Here is a 19,852-nt window from a genome sequence, read left to right on the forward strand (position 1 = left end):
GGGATGTAATCTCCCAAGGACACCTCGGTAAATCTCCATCACCCAGTCAGATTTATCCTTCCACCTCTGTTTTTTTTATAAGGGCATTTTCCAGTAAACCCCTCCCTATTCTGCAGCCTATTGGTGATGCTGCAAGCTGCTTCTGCTGGAACAGTGCATAATTAAGCAATAATTTATATTCTATGCGTGTGTGCACAGAGAAATAAAGTGTTCTCAAGAACTGCGTGCTGCTGAGGCGTTTAATCCATGCACAGAAGGAGTTTACTGCAAAGCTGCTCCCTCCCTCCACAAGCCTTTTGTCATCACTGTGCTGGGAGGGAATTTGCTGTATTCTTTAATAATTTCATTTGATTGGGATATAATTTAAATAGTTAATGCTACACACTCCACTTTAGGATCGACCGTAATTTTATTTGTTTGTTTGATGTACCTTGAAAATAGTAAAAGCTAGTAGGGCAGAAAGAAAGTAAAGATAATGTTTCATTTGTGAGATTTTTTTTTTTTTCTACCATAGCCCAGTAATAAAAGAAAGTGATGATAATTAAGTAAACAGCTCTCCTTTCAAAGACATCAGTGGCCACAAGAAGCTACTAGAAATACTTTAAAAGGCAGAGATTTACATTTATTTGAAAACTGCATGGTTTCAAAGGACTTAAAATCCATACCTTTGCTGTTCTCTTTTTTATCTACTAATTTATAAGTAATACTTGACATTTTTATGTGTTTTAAAAAATAGCAGAAGGCAAGAAGAAACAGTTTTTGGGGTTGTTTACTTTGTACATCTGACAGCACAGTCTGTGAGTAATTTCTATCTGTTGTGGGGGAAGGGGAGGGAATGAACATCATTCTGTCAGATGCCAAGGAAGTGATTTCCAAATCATGAGACAAATGATATGTAAGAGGAGGGTCTCAGAGGTGGGCTTGGTGCCAAGATCGTTTTAATTACTGGCTTTTTGGATTTCCCATGCCTTCAAATTTGTAATGTCTCCTTCAGGTTCCAGTCAGACACCTCATCCCTAATAATAATGACGAGGATGTTTAGATGAAGCTCCCACCAGCAAGGTCTGTTTCTGCTCTAGCACCACAAAAATTCCCCCTCATCTGCAGTGCACTTAAGAAAGGCACCAGCTCTTGTCACAAAACACCACAGACCCTGGGAAATCCCTCAAGCTCTATCACTCAGCCCAGCCAGGTCTGTGGGTGAAGGATGTGGCTTCTGACATGGTTCAAGGGGATACTAGCATCAGGGAAAATTCAAACAGATTTGTTATGGATGATTTGAGCCTGTTTGTGTTTAAATCAGTTCACTCACAAGCAGTTTTGGTCTCCCCTGGAGGTGAGGTTTAAAAACTGTGGAGACATTGCAGACCCTCACACAGCTGGGCTGATTGGAAAGAAAGGGACATTTACAACAAAAAAGAAAAAAATAATTCCTTGCAGCAGAGGCCCATGGCACTACTTGATATAATCATGCTTGAAAACAGCTACAGCAAAGGCTCTGACTCATAACCCACATGGTATTAGGCTTTGACCAACTGATATTACCTTTCCCTGCCATCCCTCTTCAGATGATGCCCCTGCAGCAAAGATGGTAGGACTTCAGTCTTACATACATATATAGCAAATAAGTTCATCTCTGTCCTAAAAAACCTTCTAATCTAAATGAAAGGGATATTCAGTGCAATGTTTAATGATATTCTGTAATGTATAAGAAAGACAGGCACAAGATAACCAAAGGGTATTTAATAGCTCAGGTTCTCAAACCACTGATGATCCTCAACCCATTAGCAGGACAGGCACTGTCAGAACAAGGTCAGGATGAAAGGAGGCTACCTGACAAGGAGTCAGGATGGAGGTTTGACTACATGTCAAACAGCAGTTTCTGTGGCACAGACACAGCTTTACATGAAATTCATCTCTCACCTGATTGAAGCATTTTGCAGTGACACATGAATTACCTGTCAAAAATCCCACTGTTGCCTTGTCTCATTCATTAGGTTTCACTTAGGAGGATAATGTGTAAATCCCAGCACAAAGAGCTTTGTGAGTTCTGCTCCCCCCAGCTGCTGAAGGAGATGGCCTTCATCTCCCTGTGCAGCTCATGTACCAGGGAGCTCTTACTGCCACCTGCCATTCACATTTAGGGCATCAGAGCCATGGCTGGACCACCAGCCTTCAGGTCTGGTCATCTGCTTGGACCACAGCTATGGGGAGTGTTTTTCACAAAGAAGTTAAAGTTTCTATCAATGCAGTTTCCAGGGGATCTGGGGCATTAGTGTACATGCAGGAGGATACTTCACTGACAGCAAAAACTTGAGAGGAAACTGTAAAAGAGTTTCAGTTTGACTTCTGGGGAGAAAAATGCTCATAGGGTTGGAAATGTTCCTGACTTGCTGCAGTCCTGCAGCCTCTGAAGCACCGTATCTGTAATGTAGAGTGTCATGGGCAGGAGCCACAGCCTCCCTGCTCCTGCCACCTCAGCTCCATGTCTTACCTGGACTAGCAGAGGCTTCATTTCCAGAGGTAAGATCAGGCTCTGCATCCCTTTTATCCATGACTCTTTCACTATGATAATCAACAACTGTGGAATTTGCAAGGATGTTCTTTTTTGTTATGAGGTAGGAACCTTACTCAGTTTTCATCAGGAGCCTTCCTGGTGAGAGGCCAGATTAACCATAGGTGGGAACTTCCTTGCTTGGCTGAACACAAGCCACACATAGGACTCATAAAATGTTCATAAAGATTTTTCTAGACATAAAATGGCATTTTTTGTGTCTGCAATGAACAGAGAGACAGATAACTCTGTGTTGTACAAAACACCCTGCAGAAGCACAGGGGAGTGACAGGCTGAGGGTTGTACTCTGCACTGTGACATTGTACATGGCAGTCATTATTTGTCATCATGGGTTAGCGCATTCTCCAGAAGGGGGAAAGGCTTTTTTAGAGAAGTCTCATGCTTGTGATTTGCTTAGTTCTCCAGTGTTGTTACTTGCTGTTCTGTGTTGTTCCTTTGTTAAGGGGCAGATACCCCTGGCAATGTGGAGTGCCAATATATTGGGCACTGTTCAAACACAGAATAAGCAACACTCATTGCATTGAAGAGCTTATGATCAAAACAGCCAAGACAAAGCTTGAAAGCACAGGGAGTATTTGAAATCCAAAGTTATTTCCTTCCCTTTTGTACTTAGCAAATGCAGCTTCAGTCTGGCCACACAGATTTTTCCCACTCACCTCTCTTAACAATCTTATATTTTGAAAGAGCTGAAATTACCATGCTCTTACTAGTAAAAAAAAGGCCTTCCTTGTCATTTTCTAACCACAACCATTTGAAATGAGCCACAGAGCTCAGTTCAGAGCACAGAGCCTCTGAGACCTCTTTTTTACCCTGATCCCACAATGTGCATTCTGACATAGAACAGAGGGAACAACTGCATTCTGGTCAGATTTCTTCATATTACTGAATAAACTAAGCAACATAGTAAAACATGGAAGAACACGTCGTTTCTAATCAAACAACCTGATTTTTGACTAATGGATTGTAGGAAGAAGATCTCCCCTTTTATCCTACTCTGTGCTTTGAAGTGGTATAGGACATCATCAAAGACAAATCCAGAGCCTGGGATCTCATGAGGCTTTTGCAGGAATCCAGATCACTGATTGCAGACTGATGGGGTGCTGGAGGGAGGCAAGAAGGCTGTTTTGAATGAAGTAGGCATGATACCTACTGCAGCATCTCTCTGGTCCTCTCTGGTACCCAGTGGCACTCCCATAAAATGAGTATTCATTAATATCCTGGGCCATCTGGCAGCTGTACATGGCATTAGGGAGAGCATCTGACCTTTGCAGCAGAGACTATCTACAAGTGACATTCCAAAGTACAGTGGAGAAAGGAGAAACAGACAGAGTGATCAGAAGAGGGAACAGAAAGAGAACCATGACAGTGATCTCTCAGCAGGTTCATGACAGAGATTTGCCTGTAGATTCAATGCCTATGTGATGTTCCTATTAAATAAAAGCAGTGGATGTAGTGGAGAGTTCACACATTTTGGTGATGTGTGTATGTTCCTGCAAATGCTCCCAGTTTCTGAACCAAATTCCATGAGAATTCGCCAAGTAATCTTACCTCTGTGTTCAGAATGGGGAGCATCAAATTAATTTATTCAATACAACTGCAACTAAAAAGATCAAAGCAGCAGAGACACAACAGCAAAAGTGTTGCAGAAGAGAAGCAGAGCCAGGGGCAGGAAGGAGTAGAAGCAAGCAAGGGCACCAGAACACAGGATCCTTCCATGGAACTAGGCTGACTGTGACTGCTTTGGAAGATTGTGCTGCTTTAGGGATGGGATCAGGAAGAAGAGATTCCTCACCAGCAGCTGTAAGAGGACAGATGCAGGATGTGCTGTGCAGCACACATCACACATTACTGATCCATGCATGAGCAGAGGGAGGACACTCAGGACTGTGTGTTTCCTGTAGGCTGCCTTCTGTGCCCAGGGCTCTCCAGGCATTCAGAGAGGCCCACAGAGGAAAAATAAAGTGCCAACTTCATGCTGACTTGAGTCATTATGTCTTGTGGCAGGTGTGTAGCATCTGTATCTCTCCATTATTTGATGTGTGGGTGGCAATTGTGACATTTCAGGAGCTCAGAGTTTACCTTTAGATGAAGCTGGAGGCCAAAGATCAAAATTAGACTCATCTGTGTGGGATAGGGTTCAGCCCCACCTGATATGTGTGTCTTTCTGTAACACCTCCTGACAGAGTTATGAAGTTTGTCCTTGCAGTTTTCTCAGGAACAAATAAGAAATTAAATATTGCTGCAGAGATGGAAAACAAGACCAGGCTATTTTGAAGATTTCAGCAACGTGGCAGAGGGCATCTAGATTGAGACTGGAGTCATGCAGAGAGCAGAATCTGAGTTTTGTGAAGGATTTAAAGATTTTTTTTAAAGTTATATTTAAAATGAGACTGCATAATGAAAAGTGTTCTGTTTTGATATAAGAAAAGCGTGAAGAAAATCTCCCACATAAGTTCAAACGTACATTTCAACAGAGGCAGAATATGTCAAGTATATTGTAATATTATATAAAGTCTATCACTGGAAAATCAGAATGAAACAAAAAAAATCAAGGGTATTTTCCCTCCCAAAAATGTCAAAACAAAATTATTCACTCTGTTTTTGTCTAAAGCAAAGTTTCAGAAAAATCAATGGTTCCATGGAAGCATTCTGATTCCCAAGGGAGTGCTCATAATGAAAAAAATGTTCCTGTTGAAGTTTCTCCCTGCAGCTCTGCTCAGCAGCAGATCAATATTCCAGGCTCTGGTGGCGCTCAGTTCTTTCCTCCAGACTAAGCCATCCACACCAACAACTTCCTTACTGCTTGCGCCAGCTTGCAAAGGGGTGTCTCTGTCACTTCTCTAACTTCTCTTTGTTTGTTGTTTTTTTTTTTCCTCCTTCCTGCTCCCCTCCCCGCTGTCCTGCAGGAACCTTCTGCATCATCTCACTGTGCACGTGCGTGGCCGGGATCAACTTTGAGCTGTCGCGCTACCCGCGCTACCTGTACGGACTGCCCGACGACATCAGCCACGGCTACGGCTGGTCCATGTTCTGTGCGTGGGGGGGCCTGGGCCTCACCCTCATCTCTGGCTTCTTCTGCACCCTGGCCCCTTCTGTCCAACCTGTCCCCAGGACCAACTGCCCCAAAACTAGACCTGAGAACGGGACAGTGTGCTAAAGCAAATAGCAAACGAATGCACACAGACAGATATATTTATATATATGTGCCTATGTATGCCTATACATGCATATATATGTATATATATCTATATGTAAAATCTCAAATTAATTCCAGTGCCAAGGTAGAGCTGAGTCCAACATGGCACTCACATCTCCACTGGACTCTGTGTTGCTTCATTCTTTCTCAGAGTGATGGGAAAGCTTTTCTCTCACGTGGCTCTTCCATCCAACTCGTAACTTCAGCATCATACCTTAGAGGTCAAATGAACCTACAGTTGCACCTACCTACTGCCATCTGGGAGGGGGAACAGGGGATCCACGTGGGGAATCTGGAAGCAGAATCTGTACAGGACATGGTGGGGGCAGAGGCGTGGGGGGATGACACAAAAAGCGTGTCCATTGCAGCCAGAAGGGAAAATGCAAGCAGCAAGCAAAGGAACAAATGGAGCATTTGAGCCACTTCAACAATGTACCTCCTCAAGACCATTATCAGAAACCCACCTATGTCCCTTTTCTTTCTGAAAACAAAATGACAGAAGTCTGTCGTGTCATTGGTTTTGGGGTTTTGTTGTGTTTTTTCCCTCCTTAAAATGAAGAAAACAAAACGGACAGAACGTGTGAGGAAAAGTAGAAAAGCATTTTCTCTTTGCCTGTCAAGCTTTAGAGAGAAGCAAACAAGTGAAAATAATAATAATAAATCATAATAATAATAATAAGCATCTAAGAAAATAAGCCCAAAAAACAATAAAAATCTCCAAGAGGACATCTCAGCGGACTTTCCAACAATGCGGTTTTAATCTTCCAGCTGCCTTACATCCAGGCTTACAACTGAGGCTGAACTGCTATGTCAATGCAGCAGAAGGCCTTTTGAAAATGCTGTGATACACGTGTGTATTACCTTTTCTTCCCTCTTACTTTAATTTTTTTTTTTTTTTTAAACAAAAAAGAGAAATTCTAAACCGTGCAGTGTGATTGTCCACTCAACCATCCATGCTGTGTTTGTGGCCCGAGACTGAGGCACCGCCACGGCAGAAGCGTGAGGAAAGCTGTCAGGGCAGAGACAGCACGTCTCCTCTGGTGGATTTCAGCAGGTTGTTTTGTTTTTTCCACGGAGCTTCTGAGAGTTCAGGATGGTGGATCCAGGGGAAGACTGACCAAGGAGAAGGGAGGTGGGGAGAGGCCTCATAGCTGGTTTTTTACCAGGTATTTGCTGGAATGGGATTTCATCAAGTTTCCAGCTTGGATGTTTGACACAACTGAGCAAAAGCCATTGTGGAGGAGGAAAAGGGAGCTAATTTCTGTAGAAGAGAAGTAAGAGATGCCTCTCATTGTGTTGATGTATGCCAAATAAGACCTTCCCACATCTTGTCTTTGGAAACTGCCCCGGTTCGCTGGACATCTCCTCTCTCCATCTGGGAGAACTGTGTACAGATGGATGTGAAAGGGTCAGATGCAGAGAACAGAGATCCATTTCCCATGAGCTTAAGCATTGTATGATATAACTGTGAATCTGCAAATGGAACTCTCTCTCTTTTTTTGGTCTTTCTCTTTTTCCTGCTACTCCTCTTCCTATTGTCTCCTTTTTCCTTCCCTCTGCTCTTCCCATTATTCAGGTCATAAGTCCCAGAAGAGCTAAAGGAACAGCTAAGTTGGAGAGGTGGGTGAATGCCATTAGAAGAAGAAAAGCATTTTGGCTGTGAGGACAGTGGGTCCTTGCAGGGTACCAGTGGCTGTGGGGAAGGTGGGGAGAAGGGCTAAGGGTGTAGCCAAAGGGACTCAGAAGAAGGATGACTGAATTGCCATGTGTAAGAGTGAGGGCACCACTGATAAATATGCAAGCAAAGGGAGACAGGGCAAAGAAAACAGGTCTCCCCAAAACCAGTCCAACCCAACATGCTCTTAAATTCAGGGATAGTGCCAGCAATCCTTTCTGAAGTGATAGCTGCATGGTATCAGTCCTCATTAGTCAATAAGAAGTCATCCTCTCCATCTGATCTCCCCAGGAGAAGGAGTCTGTGCCTGCTGCACAGAAATGCAGGCATTAATTTCCAGGTCATGCCATTTACACAGCTGGCAAGAAAGAGTATTGCTTGGTTTAAAAATATCCAGCTAACAAATAATTCTTACACATGTATTAACCGTGCTCAAAGAAACGAAGTTTCTGGAGGGCATGTTGGAGTAGAGTAGATTTGGGTTTCTTCCATTCTTGCTCAGCTACCTAGTTTTGTTTTCTGTTGTCTACAGATTCCCCAAACATGCCAATGCCAGCTGCTAAGTCAGTGTGTTTCCACTGAAGTGCCATCCATGTCAACTGAAGTTTTTCACAATTCCATTTTCCATTAGATGTGACCAGAGAAATTACTTATTTATTCAAGCTGAAAATACAAGCCTTTTGAAGAAGCTTCCTTTTTAAACAGATTGGTTTATTTATTTTTTTCTGGGAAGGTTTTCAAATAGAGTGGTTTTGAAAAGTTTTGAAATAATTTGACTGTGCAAGTGCCTACTTGGTAAGGAGGTTGATGAATTACCATTGAACAGAAGAGGAAATTTAAAACAAAAACAGACTCAGAGAGCTAAATGAAAGCTGAATGCAGAAAACCAATAACTGGAAACAAAAAAAAAAATATCTATAAAAATTGGTCATTTCTTCAAAGCTTTGAAAAACACTATTTCTTGGTAAGAAATTATTAGGAAAATTACAGTTGTTTAATCCAAACAGCTTTGAATGCAAACTTTCTTCCTCCTCTGCAGTGCTGAACATGATAGGAAAGGTGTTTCATGTAAATACAGGTGTCTGGAGTGACACAGGTAAACCAGAGTCCCAGAATGTGGATCTGCCATCAGGCCCTGTGGCAGGCAGAGCAGTACAGCAGCTCCTGTGATGATGTATCCTTGGGTGGTCCATGAGTGTTCACAGGGTGTATTCTACAGATACAGTTTTGAAAGAGGTATAGCAGTAAGATTTTTAAAAATGAAAGTATTTTTGCTGTTTGATGGATTTTCAAAGGTTTCCTTTTTTTCTGCAGCTGGCATAAAACCAGATTTGCCTTGATGAAGTATTCTCTGATGGTGTTGGTTTACAAGCTGTATATAAACCTGTGTGTCTGTCTGTGTGTGGCAGTGATGGAAGAGGGTTATGGTTATTTTTATTTACAATGGAAAAGTGTTGATTCTGAATCTTTGGGCCAGTTCTGTGATTTTCCACTTGCTGGAGCATAGGTTCTGTAAGGCCAGTGTGGCTATGAAGCATCTTAAAAGCTATGGGAGTGTCTGAAGCAGCAAGTGATCATCTCCAGCTGGATCCCCAAGAGGAGCATTTGTCCAAACACCAGTTCTCTCATCATTGCTTTAAGGGTAGAATCCCTTTGGGAGATTGTGAATTTCCCTCTGTGCTTCTCAAAGAACTGGGGGGAGTCCCATGTGCTTCCACGGCCCTGAACAGGGGGCACAGCTCCACCATGCCCTCTGTGTGCTCAGACCTGTCCTTAGAGCAGCTTGATCCAGAATACATCCACGTGCCAATTTGTGATGGTCAGTGCCTCCATCTCTCCTGAGCTGAAGCACACTCAGCTACTCTGGGTTTCTGCATTTTGGGGGAGGCTTTGAAGTATCTTTCTGAAGAGAGATGGAAGATTTTGACTAGTGTGTGGTTTCTTGGTTGGAATAGCAGCTAATTAGAAATCTGTTATCAGTGATCCCAGCATTAAGGGGCTGACCCTGTCCCTCAGATCTGCTCTGGCCAAGTGCCTAAGCATGTGCTTTACTTGGAGCATCTCACTAATCCCCTCAACTGTGGTTCATATGCCTAAAGTCAAGAATGTGCTTTCCTGGATGACATTCAGCTTCCTGCAGAGTCCAGCCCACTCTCTTCTTTTCCCATCCTTCCTCTCAAATAAGCTGACACTCTGTCCTAGCCTGAGCAACCAGTATGTTCCTGGTCTCCCTTTCTGTGAGGTGGAAATGCAGGATCCATATTTGGCAGGCTCTTCCCCACATGTAGCCTTTCACATTGCACTTGTGGGACAGCACATCTCTATGCTCCAGAGAGCCACTGGAGTGCAGTGAGCACAGATATCCTAAAACACCCATCCTAGGGATGCAGGATGGATTGGCCCAAGCTACTGCAATCTGCAGGCTGAGGTTTTGTGTGCAGTGACTCGGTTGTGTTGCCCTGTGACTGTAATGGGTTCTGCTGCCCATCCCTGCTGGGACACATGTGAAGGGGCAAAGTGGCAGGAGCACATGTGCCCTGTATCCTATGTACCCTACAGGACACCTCCTTCAATCTAAAGCTGTTTGTGTGTTAGGTTTCCTGACCCATATTAGCTGCCTGTATATATCATCAATCCTTTCTTGCTCACACAACTGATCTTTCCTCATCTAAATAGTACAGTCCCTCCAGTTATTTTTCTAGTTAGGCTTTTTTTTTTCTTCTACCCCAGGGACAGTCACAAGTGGATCACAAACCACCAGTGACCAGATAAATTTCTTTGAAATATCGCTTTTGAAAAATTGCCATTACTTTTTAAAATGTTATTCCAGCTGCAATTACAAATGAAAGGGGGGGAAAGTCCTCTAAACAGAGGATCCTCATCCTCCCAGGAGTGAATTGTGAGAGTGCAGGTATTCTGCTTTCCTGTGGATGCAAGTCATTTGGGACCATTTTTAGGTATGTTATGTTAGCTGTGCAGTTCAATGGATGATGAGTAAAGCAGAGTTGGTGAAGGAGGGGATTGATGTGCAGGGGCAATTTCAGATTCCCAAGCATACCTGGAAGACTGTGTCTCCATGGCTGCCCATTTACCCACTGTTCAGCACCTCTGAATCAGGCTCATCCCTGGAGCCCCACTGATAAGCAGAGCTCAGAAGAAAATCACTGTAATCTGTCTTTAATTCTTGAGTGCCACGCTAACTGCTGGCAGCGAAATGGAGGGAAAATAATATGTTACCAAGTATAGCTTAAATAAAGACATGCATTATTTGGGCTCTTTCTTCTGTGTGTCTCCACACAGGCCTAGAAGGGCTGCAGGAGTGCTCAGGCACATTTGCACAAACCACCACTGCATTTTCTTGCCCCCAGAATTCCCACTCCTTCATAATCCACACTGCTGTGCTCATCCAGCCAGCAAGGAAAGACTCAAGGTGAAAAACTGAGACAGCTCTGAATGATTGCCAGGTACCAACAGCAGACAAAGAGTAAAAAATGGGCATGAAACACAAACTGCATGTCAAGATTAGCAGCAGATGAATTTCCAAGGTGAGGAAACCAAAATTCAAAAAAGCTTAAAGTTTGATTGCTAACTCCAGGCAAAAAAATCTTGATTCTGCCAGTCTAAGGTGAAAACTCAAAAACCAGGCCTTAGCTCAAAACTTACAGTCCACTGTTTCCAGTCGTAGCCAGGAATATAATGCAACTCTTCCATAATCTGTGGAGGTTCATAGAAAGCTCAGGTGCCTTAGAAAATATTTTAGTGCTGTCTTGGTTAACACCGAAAATGCAATGTGTGCTTATACACTCACGGTATCTCTTCTTTGGCTTTAGAAAGTCATCAGATGCTACCTCCCCTCCCTCCCTGCCATCCCCCCAGTTCAACTTAAGGTTTCCATCCTGTATGCCTCACTACCACCCCAGTCAAACAGCCTTCTTCAGAGCCATAATTATAGATTGCAACATTTTGACAACAGATGCTGCTGGTGCCAGGGGGCTCTGACAAGCTCATTGCTGACATCAGTTGGAGAACTGGAGCCTGATACAGTGCTGTCAGTTTAATTGCAGTTTGCCTTGCACAAATTTAGGATTTAACTTGAGAAAGAGTCTGGATGGCTGCCTCAATACAGGCCACAAGAGGGAAATTGAATTCTGGTCACCCCTAGTAAAGCACTAGGATCACAGATCAATTGTCCTTCCCTTGCTCAGGGAAGACTTACAGTGAAAATATCAGTCTCACATAGGTTATGTCCAGGGGAAAGTGGGAGAGTGAAAAAAAGGAGACTCAATAGCAGTTGGTAGAATTCTGTGAGGATAATCCAGTGTCACCCTCAGCATCAGGAATTGTCACTCCCTTCTAGGACTGCACTTTTATGTTCTTCCTTCACTGATCAGCACTCCTGCACAGTGGCAAAAAGTGACTTCCAAAGCTTTCTTGCCTAGAGTGTACACATGGGCACCCTCACTCCCTTCTGTCCTTAAACACACACATGTGCACATCCCACATGATGTGGATGCCAGGAACCTTTAAATGTGTCCTATGTAGAGAGAAAACACATAGCAAAATGCAGGATAGTTGCTCTCCTTTCTTTTATCCTTGACTCAGGAGCTGCAATGCAATTCAGATGCCATCCCTGTCCCTGTTTGTGTGTGCAGATCACATGCAAACTCTCTGCTGGAGATGCATGAGGAAGCACAATACAACTGGGATAAATTTGGTATTTTCCATCAAAAAGAACTTGGATATTTAAGGAAGAGGTGCCAATGTATCCCCTCCAAATCAGAGATGTTCAAAAACCTGTGGGTTTTGCCCCAGTTTCAAAATGATGTCGATTCCAAGAAGTGTGAATCAGTCACAGTTTATTCTCCTGGGGTCAGATAGACAAAACAGCTTCAGCATCTAATTCTTAGAATAAAAAATTAAATGCTTTTGGTGCCTACATAATTTTTTTAAAAAAACTTACATGCTCCTAATTTGCTTAAGCTCTCATGAAGTTTTATCTCAAGAAGAGTTTTCTTCTGCCTGTAGAGCATAAGGCTATATTTTTTTTACAAAGAGTTATTCATTAACAATATAGATCATAAGAAAAAGGTTTGAGTAATCAGAACAAAAGTGATGCCTTAGACTGCTCAGTTAGAGTGTACTGAATTATTTATAACTCCTGGGCACCAACAGCAATCACAGATATCTAATTTAAACTGTTACTATTTTTACTTGGCAATTTCCATCACTTAGAGTGTTTACATCTATGTATTTGTGGTTTGATCTTTTGCAGGACAAAATTTCCCCTACTTACGCAGAAAAGCATATTTAGGAACTTTTGAAGGTATTTTTCTGCAGTAACTTTATTTTAAAGTGTTTTGAGGCCCAATATGACAGACTTTACAACTTTCAAAACTGTAAACTGTATCTAAAAGGGGCTTGAACTTTCAGTTCTTTCTCAAGTAAAATTCTCATTGATTACAGATCATTGGGATCAAGGAAAAATTTGTTTCATTAGCAGATGTAAGACTGGGTCCTATCTGTGTGTGATCAGGAGACTTAGGTAAGGGGGCTGCACTTCTATGTCAGCCCACTTAAGGTTCTTTTGCATAGATGTTGGAAAAGTCACTGCTAAGTCACTCCAACTTTCTACCAAACTCTTTTTGTAAAAAAACAACCATTATACTTGTGTGTGGCTGGAATAAATCATTACAAAACCTTGCCCATAGGCTGACACACATATACTTGTATAGATGTGTATATTTGTATATATATTTGTAAATTTATGAAAAATGTCCATATCTTCATGATTGCCTGAAATAACCTGAGGTTGATGTATAGAATTTCAGGCAAAGGACTGTTTCTTTTCCACAATCCTCATGTATCTCAGATTTAAACCAAAACAAAGTAAAAAGTACTATTTCCCAGGAAAATCCTCATTTTGCCATTGCACCAGCTGAGGAGGGGTACCACACTTAGGTCAGCAGTGCACATCCACATACATCCAGTCAAAGGACTGGCTCCCAAGGGCTTTTTAAGGAAAAGGAATGGACTGAAAAGGCAATGGTAGGATTTCTCTTCAGCATTAGCCCTCTCAATTGATTCTCTTGTCCTTTATCAGGAGGCCCTTTGTGCAGATGCTGTTCTCTTTAGGTGTGCATTTGGGAGCAGCAGCTTTGTGGATGACACTGAGCCACCAAAAAGCCAGGATTTTCTGACCTGCTTTTGTCCCCATTAACCTTAGACACTTAACTGAGTTCATGAAGTTAATGGGCTCATCTCCCCTGGCTTCTTGCACAGGTAGTGAAGATAAAGTCTTGCTTACAGGTGGTGACCTAGCAAAACTGACATCCAAGCTTTAGGAGCTCCTTGCTTCCTGCAATGACCACTCACCTGTCTTGAGTGATCCCAAGATCTTAAAAGATCTTAAATCCTGGAGAGGTGAGTCAGGTACCTAGTGCAGAAGAGCATCCATGTGGAGATGAGCTGTGTCTGTGTGCTTTGGGTGCATGGCCTGGGCTCCCCTGTGAAACACAGGCTTTAATTGTGAAAGCCTGTTGGAACAAAAGATGTTCCCCTCCCAAACTGCAACATGACTGCAAAGAATAGGGTTTGTCCCAACCCCTGGAAATAGCATTTGAGGTGAGTGCCTTGTGGTGGCCTCCAGGCACAGACCCCTGTGCTGGAGGTCAGAGGTCTTTGGTCTGAACTCTTCACCTTTCTCTGCCAGTCCTGGGCAGTGCTGAAGCAGTTCAAAGAGTGAATTTACATCTTAAACATTTGAACAGCTGAGTTGTTCAAGGGTGACTTTTATTGCTTTATCCCCAAACTGGCCTGGAAAAGTCTGGTAGTGATAATCAAAAATTCTCCTCCAAGATACAGTCTGGGTAGTTTCATATTCTTTTTTTCAATGTTAATAACTGCTTTACAAACAGCTTACATGGAGATTAAAGAGATTGCAATTTCATCCCTTATTGTTGGGATTATAGTTGTCCTCAGAAAAACCAAACTGAGAACTCAACAAGAGGATGAACTGTGGCTGTATTATTCAGAAATCTGCTCTGACAAGGATGAATGTACATCTCCATCTCATGGTGAGAGTCTCTCAAAGACAAAATTGGGAATTGCATATTGTTAGTGAATCTATCTAGAAGGACCAGCAATTTAATCTAGTATTAGAACTTGGGAACTCTTGTATATATTACCTGGATAAAACAGTCAGAGGAGTGGGAAAATCAAACTGATTTCTGAAAAGTTTAAGGCTAAGTCAACTTTGGATCTTGTGCCAATGTATGGTCACTACTATTTGTTTCTACAGCTAAATTTAAGTCAGTGACTTGACAATCTTCACCCATCTCTTAGAACAACTTTATTTTTAAAATACTGTTAAGGTTTTGGTAAGAGGGACTTCAGCTGACCTGCAGGGACCTGTAAAATGAAGGTTCAATACTGTATACTAGTACTTAAGGAAAGACTCTAGTTAGAAAGTGGAAGATAAAGCTGAGTTCCAGGGATCAAATGTTATTTTTCAGCATGGTACCACCTTGCCCAAGCTGTAGGGTATCATCCTGACATTTTTCTCCTGTTCCCCCTTCCCCTTTTTTGAGGAGTAAGATGTATATCTCTGTCTCCCTCTCTTGCTTTGCCTCCCTGTGTGTGAGAATACAGACATGCTTCCTGTAAAGGCATTTTTTTCTAAATTTCATTCCATACCAGCTCTTGCATATGTGACTGTTTTGTTATTTGAGATGTCTGTGAAAAAGAAATAAAGGCTTTAAGAGTAAACTGTGGAAATGAGGAGGAGCTTGAGAATATATCAGATTTAAGGATGCAGCACATTTTCTGCAACATTTTTCAGAATGTTCCTAAACTCTCATCATCACTCTCCTGCCCTCCCTCTCTGTGAGAGGGATGAGGAAGGTACTGGGATGTGGAACTCTCAAAGGTTGCTCTTTAAACTGTTGACTCACTGTGTCCACAAGGTTATTCAGAATTTTAGTGTCAAAGAAAACCTCTTTTTAAGAGGTGATAAAGTCAATGCACAACATCATATGGGAGGAGGTGCTGAGGGGTGGTTCCATACCAGTTTGTCTTTGTTTCCCATTCTTTTCATCAATCCTGCTTGTCCAGCTGGGCTCACTTTGCCAAGAGGGGCCTGCCTGACCTCTCACCCCCATGATGCACTTGGATAATCTTCTTGGATAACTTTCCACTTTGTCTCAAGCAAACCCATCTCATCTCCTAATGAAAGCCATAACCTCTGCTGTGACCCTGATGCCCAGGCTCCATGGGACAGAGCAATGCCTGGTGAGGAAAGAGAATGGCTGGAGCTCTCAGGCCATCAGAGCTCCAGTGGCACCTTCACCTGCTCATGAACCTCTCAGCCAGTTCAGCACCTGGGTCTCACTCTGGCTCTCCCACTTGTGCCCATGGGAAATGTGTGTGGATGTGCAAACCACTCCTGAGTGGGGGCACGAGCGTGGGGTACGAGGGGCAGGGAGAGACCAGACACACTGGACTCCCCACCAGCCACTGCAGATATTTGCTCTTCAGGATTTCTTCTGCCCCAAGTAATATTCAGCCCAACCACACACTACCACACTGGCCAAAAGTTTTTGGAGGGTTTCCCTTTCTTGACTTTCTCATTGGTCCTGTTTCTCTTATGATTTTTTTTTCTTGCTCAGAAGAAATGAAGCAATTCCCATAATCATCCTTTGATGATGATGAAAGTTGCAGTCATCACTGTTTCTAATTGACAGTTTGGGAGGCTTAGGATAATAATTCACTTAAATGCCTGCAAATTGAAGTATGTCAGCACTTTCCTAGGACATTCCCAAGTAAAATAATATGACTGGTACAGGACATTTGTCATGTGGGTACATCTTGGCCAGCTGTTTATGTTTCCTCTAAGTGCAGTACACACACATCAAAGCTGGATTAAGAAAGACCTAGAATGCCACAACACTCAGGCATATTCAGAGAAATGCAGCAATACATCACATTTATCTGGCATATTTTCTCTATAGAAAATTTGACAAGTATGAGTCCCATCAGACCTGTCTGAGGCAGGTAGGTATTATAGCCATTGTGGAGATGGGAAGCCAAAAGCCTGGGGAAAGACCTTCTACTTAGTGGTTTGATGCCCCCTCACAAATTCTACCACCTGCAGGTGGAGCCTTCTCTTTTCAGCACTTTTGAAGATCCAGACAGTAGCTGGGTTTACTCAAATCTGCAGTGGCTGTAAATGTGAAAGCCAGGATTAGGACACTCAGGATCCTGATTTCTTCAGAGCACTGCTACAGAGCTTTGATCCCACAAAGCACTTGCCTAATTTCAAGCATAAATTTCCCATTAAGGATACTATTGTCATGCTTAAAGCTAGGCACATGCCTAAGTGCTTTGCTAGACTGGGAATTACTCTGAAATAGATATGAAACTTCAACATATTTTGAAAAGTCCAAAACCATGTCCATTTCTAATTATGGTTTGGGCACTCTAAAGGATATTTGAACTGTGTGTGCAACTGCTCAGCCAAGTGGACTACTTTTTAGCCAATACACACAGAGTTTTAGGACTTTGGGGTAGTAACATTCTGCTGTCAGAAGTAATAGAGAATGACATGTCCTGTGAGGTTGGGACCTCTGTGCTGCTGTAAGAGGCGAAGTGGCTCCTGTGGCCATCGGTGCTAACAATACATCAACAACCACTGACTATTTTGTTAGGTTGTTCTGGTGAGATGTGAGTGTGGTGGCTAACTTCACAAGTGATGTGACATCAAGTGTGTTGTACTTTTCCATTTCTTCCTGTGATCTGTTGCAGCAGAGGTGAACAGAATTTGTTCAAACATGAAACATGCCCAGTTTTCTTGTTGTGTTAATCCAAGGTGCTAATCTGCAGACACAAGGTGTTTGTGCACATGCATCAGTGTTTGCAGTTTGTGGCCCTGAAGGAACATTTCAGTGGCAGGGTTGAGATCAGGGAACTAACAGGGAGAATGAACAAACCCCTATAACTTTGAAAGACAAGAATTGCAGAAAGCATCACGGGACTTTGCCAAAAAACTGGCTACATCTTACGATTTCCCTTTTGTTTTGATTTGTTTTGGTTTTATTCAGATTGGCACAGAATACTGTATTTCCATCGATTAAAATCTTGTCTGGTAAATAACTAAACGACTTGTTCATGGAAAATTAAAAAATAAATAAGTAAACTGTCAGTTGTGGAATGTAAACTGATTAAACAAATAAAAAAAATCATGTTGTGTGTTTTAAGAGGTTGTGTCTGCTTCTGTCAGGAGAGTGACTGGACACTTCACCATCCTCATCCTCACAGAAGGATAGAGGACAAAGAGCAAAACTGGGAGGTGGGTGGTCTCTGAGTTATGGCAATAATAAAGATTAGATAGCTTCTGATCAGAATCACTGTACAAAGCATGACAAACACAAGCAGGATCTCAACATGACTTTACAAGGAGGTTTTCTGTCTGTCACAGAAGGGATTGATTCCTGCTGGAGCCTTGATATTAGAGTACTGCATGTTCTCTAACACCATTAATCTCTTTTTGGAGACAATGTGTTTAAGTCTGTGATTTGACAGAAATGCATAGAGATATCAGAGTAGTTTAGCTCCCACCTCCCCCCAGCAAATAAAGAACTAAAACTGAATATGGATGGGAGCCTGACAGGTTTCCAGTGCTCATCTGCAAGGGCTTCAGGAAACCTGGCAGGCACAATGCTGCACTGATATCAGTGCTTCTTCACTGCCTTTGTGCCCTCAGGCTGACAGCACTGCAGCAGACAATCCTGCAGCAGACAATCCAACAATGCAGCAGACAGGCAATCCTGCAGCAGACACACATTTTCTGTAGGGCTTGCAGTGTGCAGCCAGAGTCAGGCTGCAGGTGTCCCAGGCTGAGCACCCAGTGTTTAGGGTATTCACAACAAATGGAAAGGTATCAAAACTACCTCAAATGTATATAAAAAAAAAAATTAAAATAAGTAGACAAAAGTGCTTGCAACTGTCCTAGCAGAAGAAAAGCAAGAGTGGACCAAAGAGAGAAGCACTGATATTATTTTTTAAATTATTGAGTTTTAAATTAATTAATCTAGAATTAAACTGTTAAAAATGATGGCAAGGTATTTTTAAACAATTATTTTGTTGGTTATGGTGTTAAATATCAAAATTGTCTGTGCTGATTCTTTTAGCCTGATTTAGGCATTGTACCTATAAAGATCTGACAGTCAAAAATAAGGAGGCACCTGATGGTTCTTCCCAAGCTGACTGGTTTTTTTTGTGACAGACTTTGGGATGTAGCAAAACAGTCTCCTGCAGCTTTCAGGATGGAGCCCCTCCTGCCTCCAAAGAGGCCCTGTCTAAAACACCAGCAGCAGTAAGGAACCAAATGAAGAATCAGAAAACAGGAGTGTAAAAAACAATTCTTTGTCAAAAAACCCATCACTACTGGCATAAATTTATTGACTTCTTCCCTGGCACTAATGGCTGAGGAAGGGAGAAATCTTGGTGATATACTGAACCCAGGACTCCAAGAATGTGTCTATTTTTGCCATGTTTCAAGGTAACCCACTTGCATTGCCAGTGGGGCAATAAAAATAAAGTCTGTGGGATGAAGCAGAGAGCAGGAGCAGGGAAGAGCTGGCTGGGGCTACAGAAATTGGCAACCCCCCCCAAAGCAAATGATGGGAGCAGAGGTTTTATAGTAGTATATCCAGCACCATGAGGTGTCAAAACCTTGGATGAGGTTTCTTGTCTCCTTGTCCACTGCTGCCTGTGCCCCCAGGCACAGCACCCAGCCATCCTCATCCTCATGCATTTTGGAAAGAAAATGTCCTGACTTCAAGAAAGATTTATGCCTAAAAGTCCAGGTTTGCATTAGCTGAATGTAAAGCTCACCTTTGGTTGTTGCTCCCTGCTCCTGCCACCTCTGTGCTGCTTTCCAGGCTGCTGCTCACATCTTGGGGTCCAGCTCTCTGGCACAAGAGGATGGAATACACCAGGCAGAGCCACAGGGTCACACAGAAGCCTGCAGTGCATCTAGACAAAGCAGACAGCAAGAAAAGGGAATACTCATTAACTGTACTTCACCACAGAGGGATTTCCATAGCCCAGTATCACACAAGACCTGGAACAGAGACTAGACAGAGCAAAAGGAATAAAACAGGTATTTATTGAAAGGATCCACCTTGGGCAGTGCAAGAGCCCTGCTGGGGCTACACCCAAACCAAATCCAAGATGGATCCCAGTCACAAGTTTTTACACTTGTATAAGTTTTTGTTCATCTAACTATTGGGGTCAGTTATCCAACCACAGCCCCAGGCTAAGAAATCTCAGGCCTCTGGCTTCCCCCTTTCCCTCACCATTGTTTCTGCTTTTTGGGTACCAGTTGTCCTTGATTGTTCAGCTAGAAAGG

General features: G+C 42.7%; 1 protein-coding gene across 3 annotated transcripts in view; it reads left to right on the forward strand.

Moving 5' to 3' along the window:
* TMEM178B (transmembrane protein 178B) overlaps nucleotides 1-17,696 on the forward strand; it is a 208,234-nt gene extending 190,538 nt beyond the window's left edge. For all 3 annotated transcript variants that reach the window (XM_079304768.1, XM_079304769.1, XM_079304767.1), the window contains one exon: nucleotides 5,482-17,696. In XM_079304768.1, the coding sequence (XP_079160894.1) occupies nucleotides 5,482-5,732 (251 nt within the window). In that variant the 3' untranslated portion in view covers nucleotides 5,733-17,696. The remainder of the gene's footprint in view (nucleotides 1-5,481) is intronic.
* Nucleotides 17,697-19,852: the final 2,156 nt, after the last annotated feature.

Source organism: Erithacus rubecula, assembly GCF_903797595.1.
Source record: "Erithacus rubecula genome assembly, chromosome: 4".
NCBI lineage: Eukaryota > Metazoa > Chordata > Aves > Passeriformes > Muscicapidae > Erithacus > Erithacus rubecula.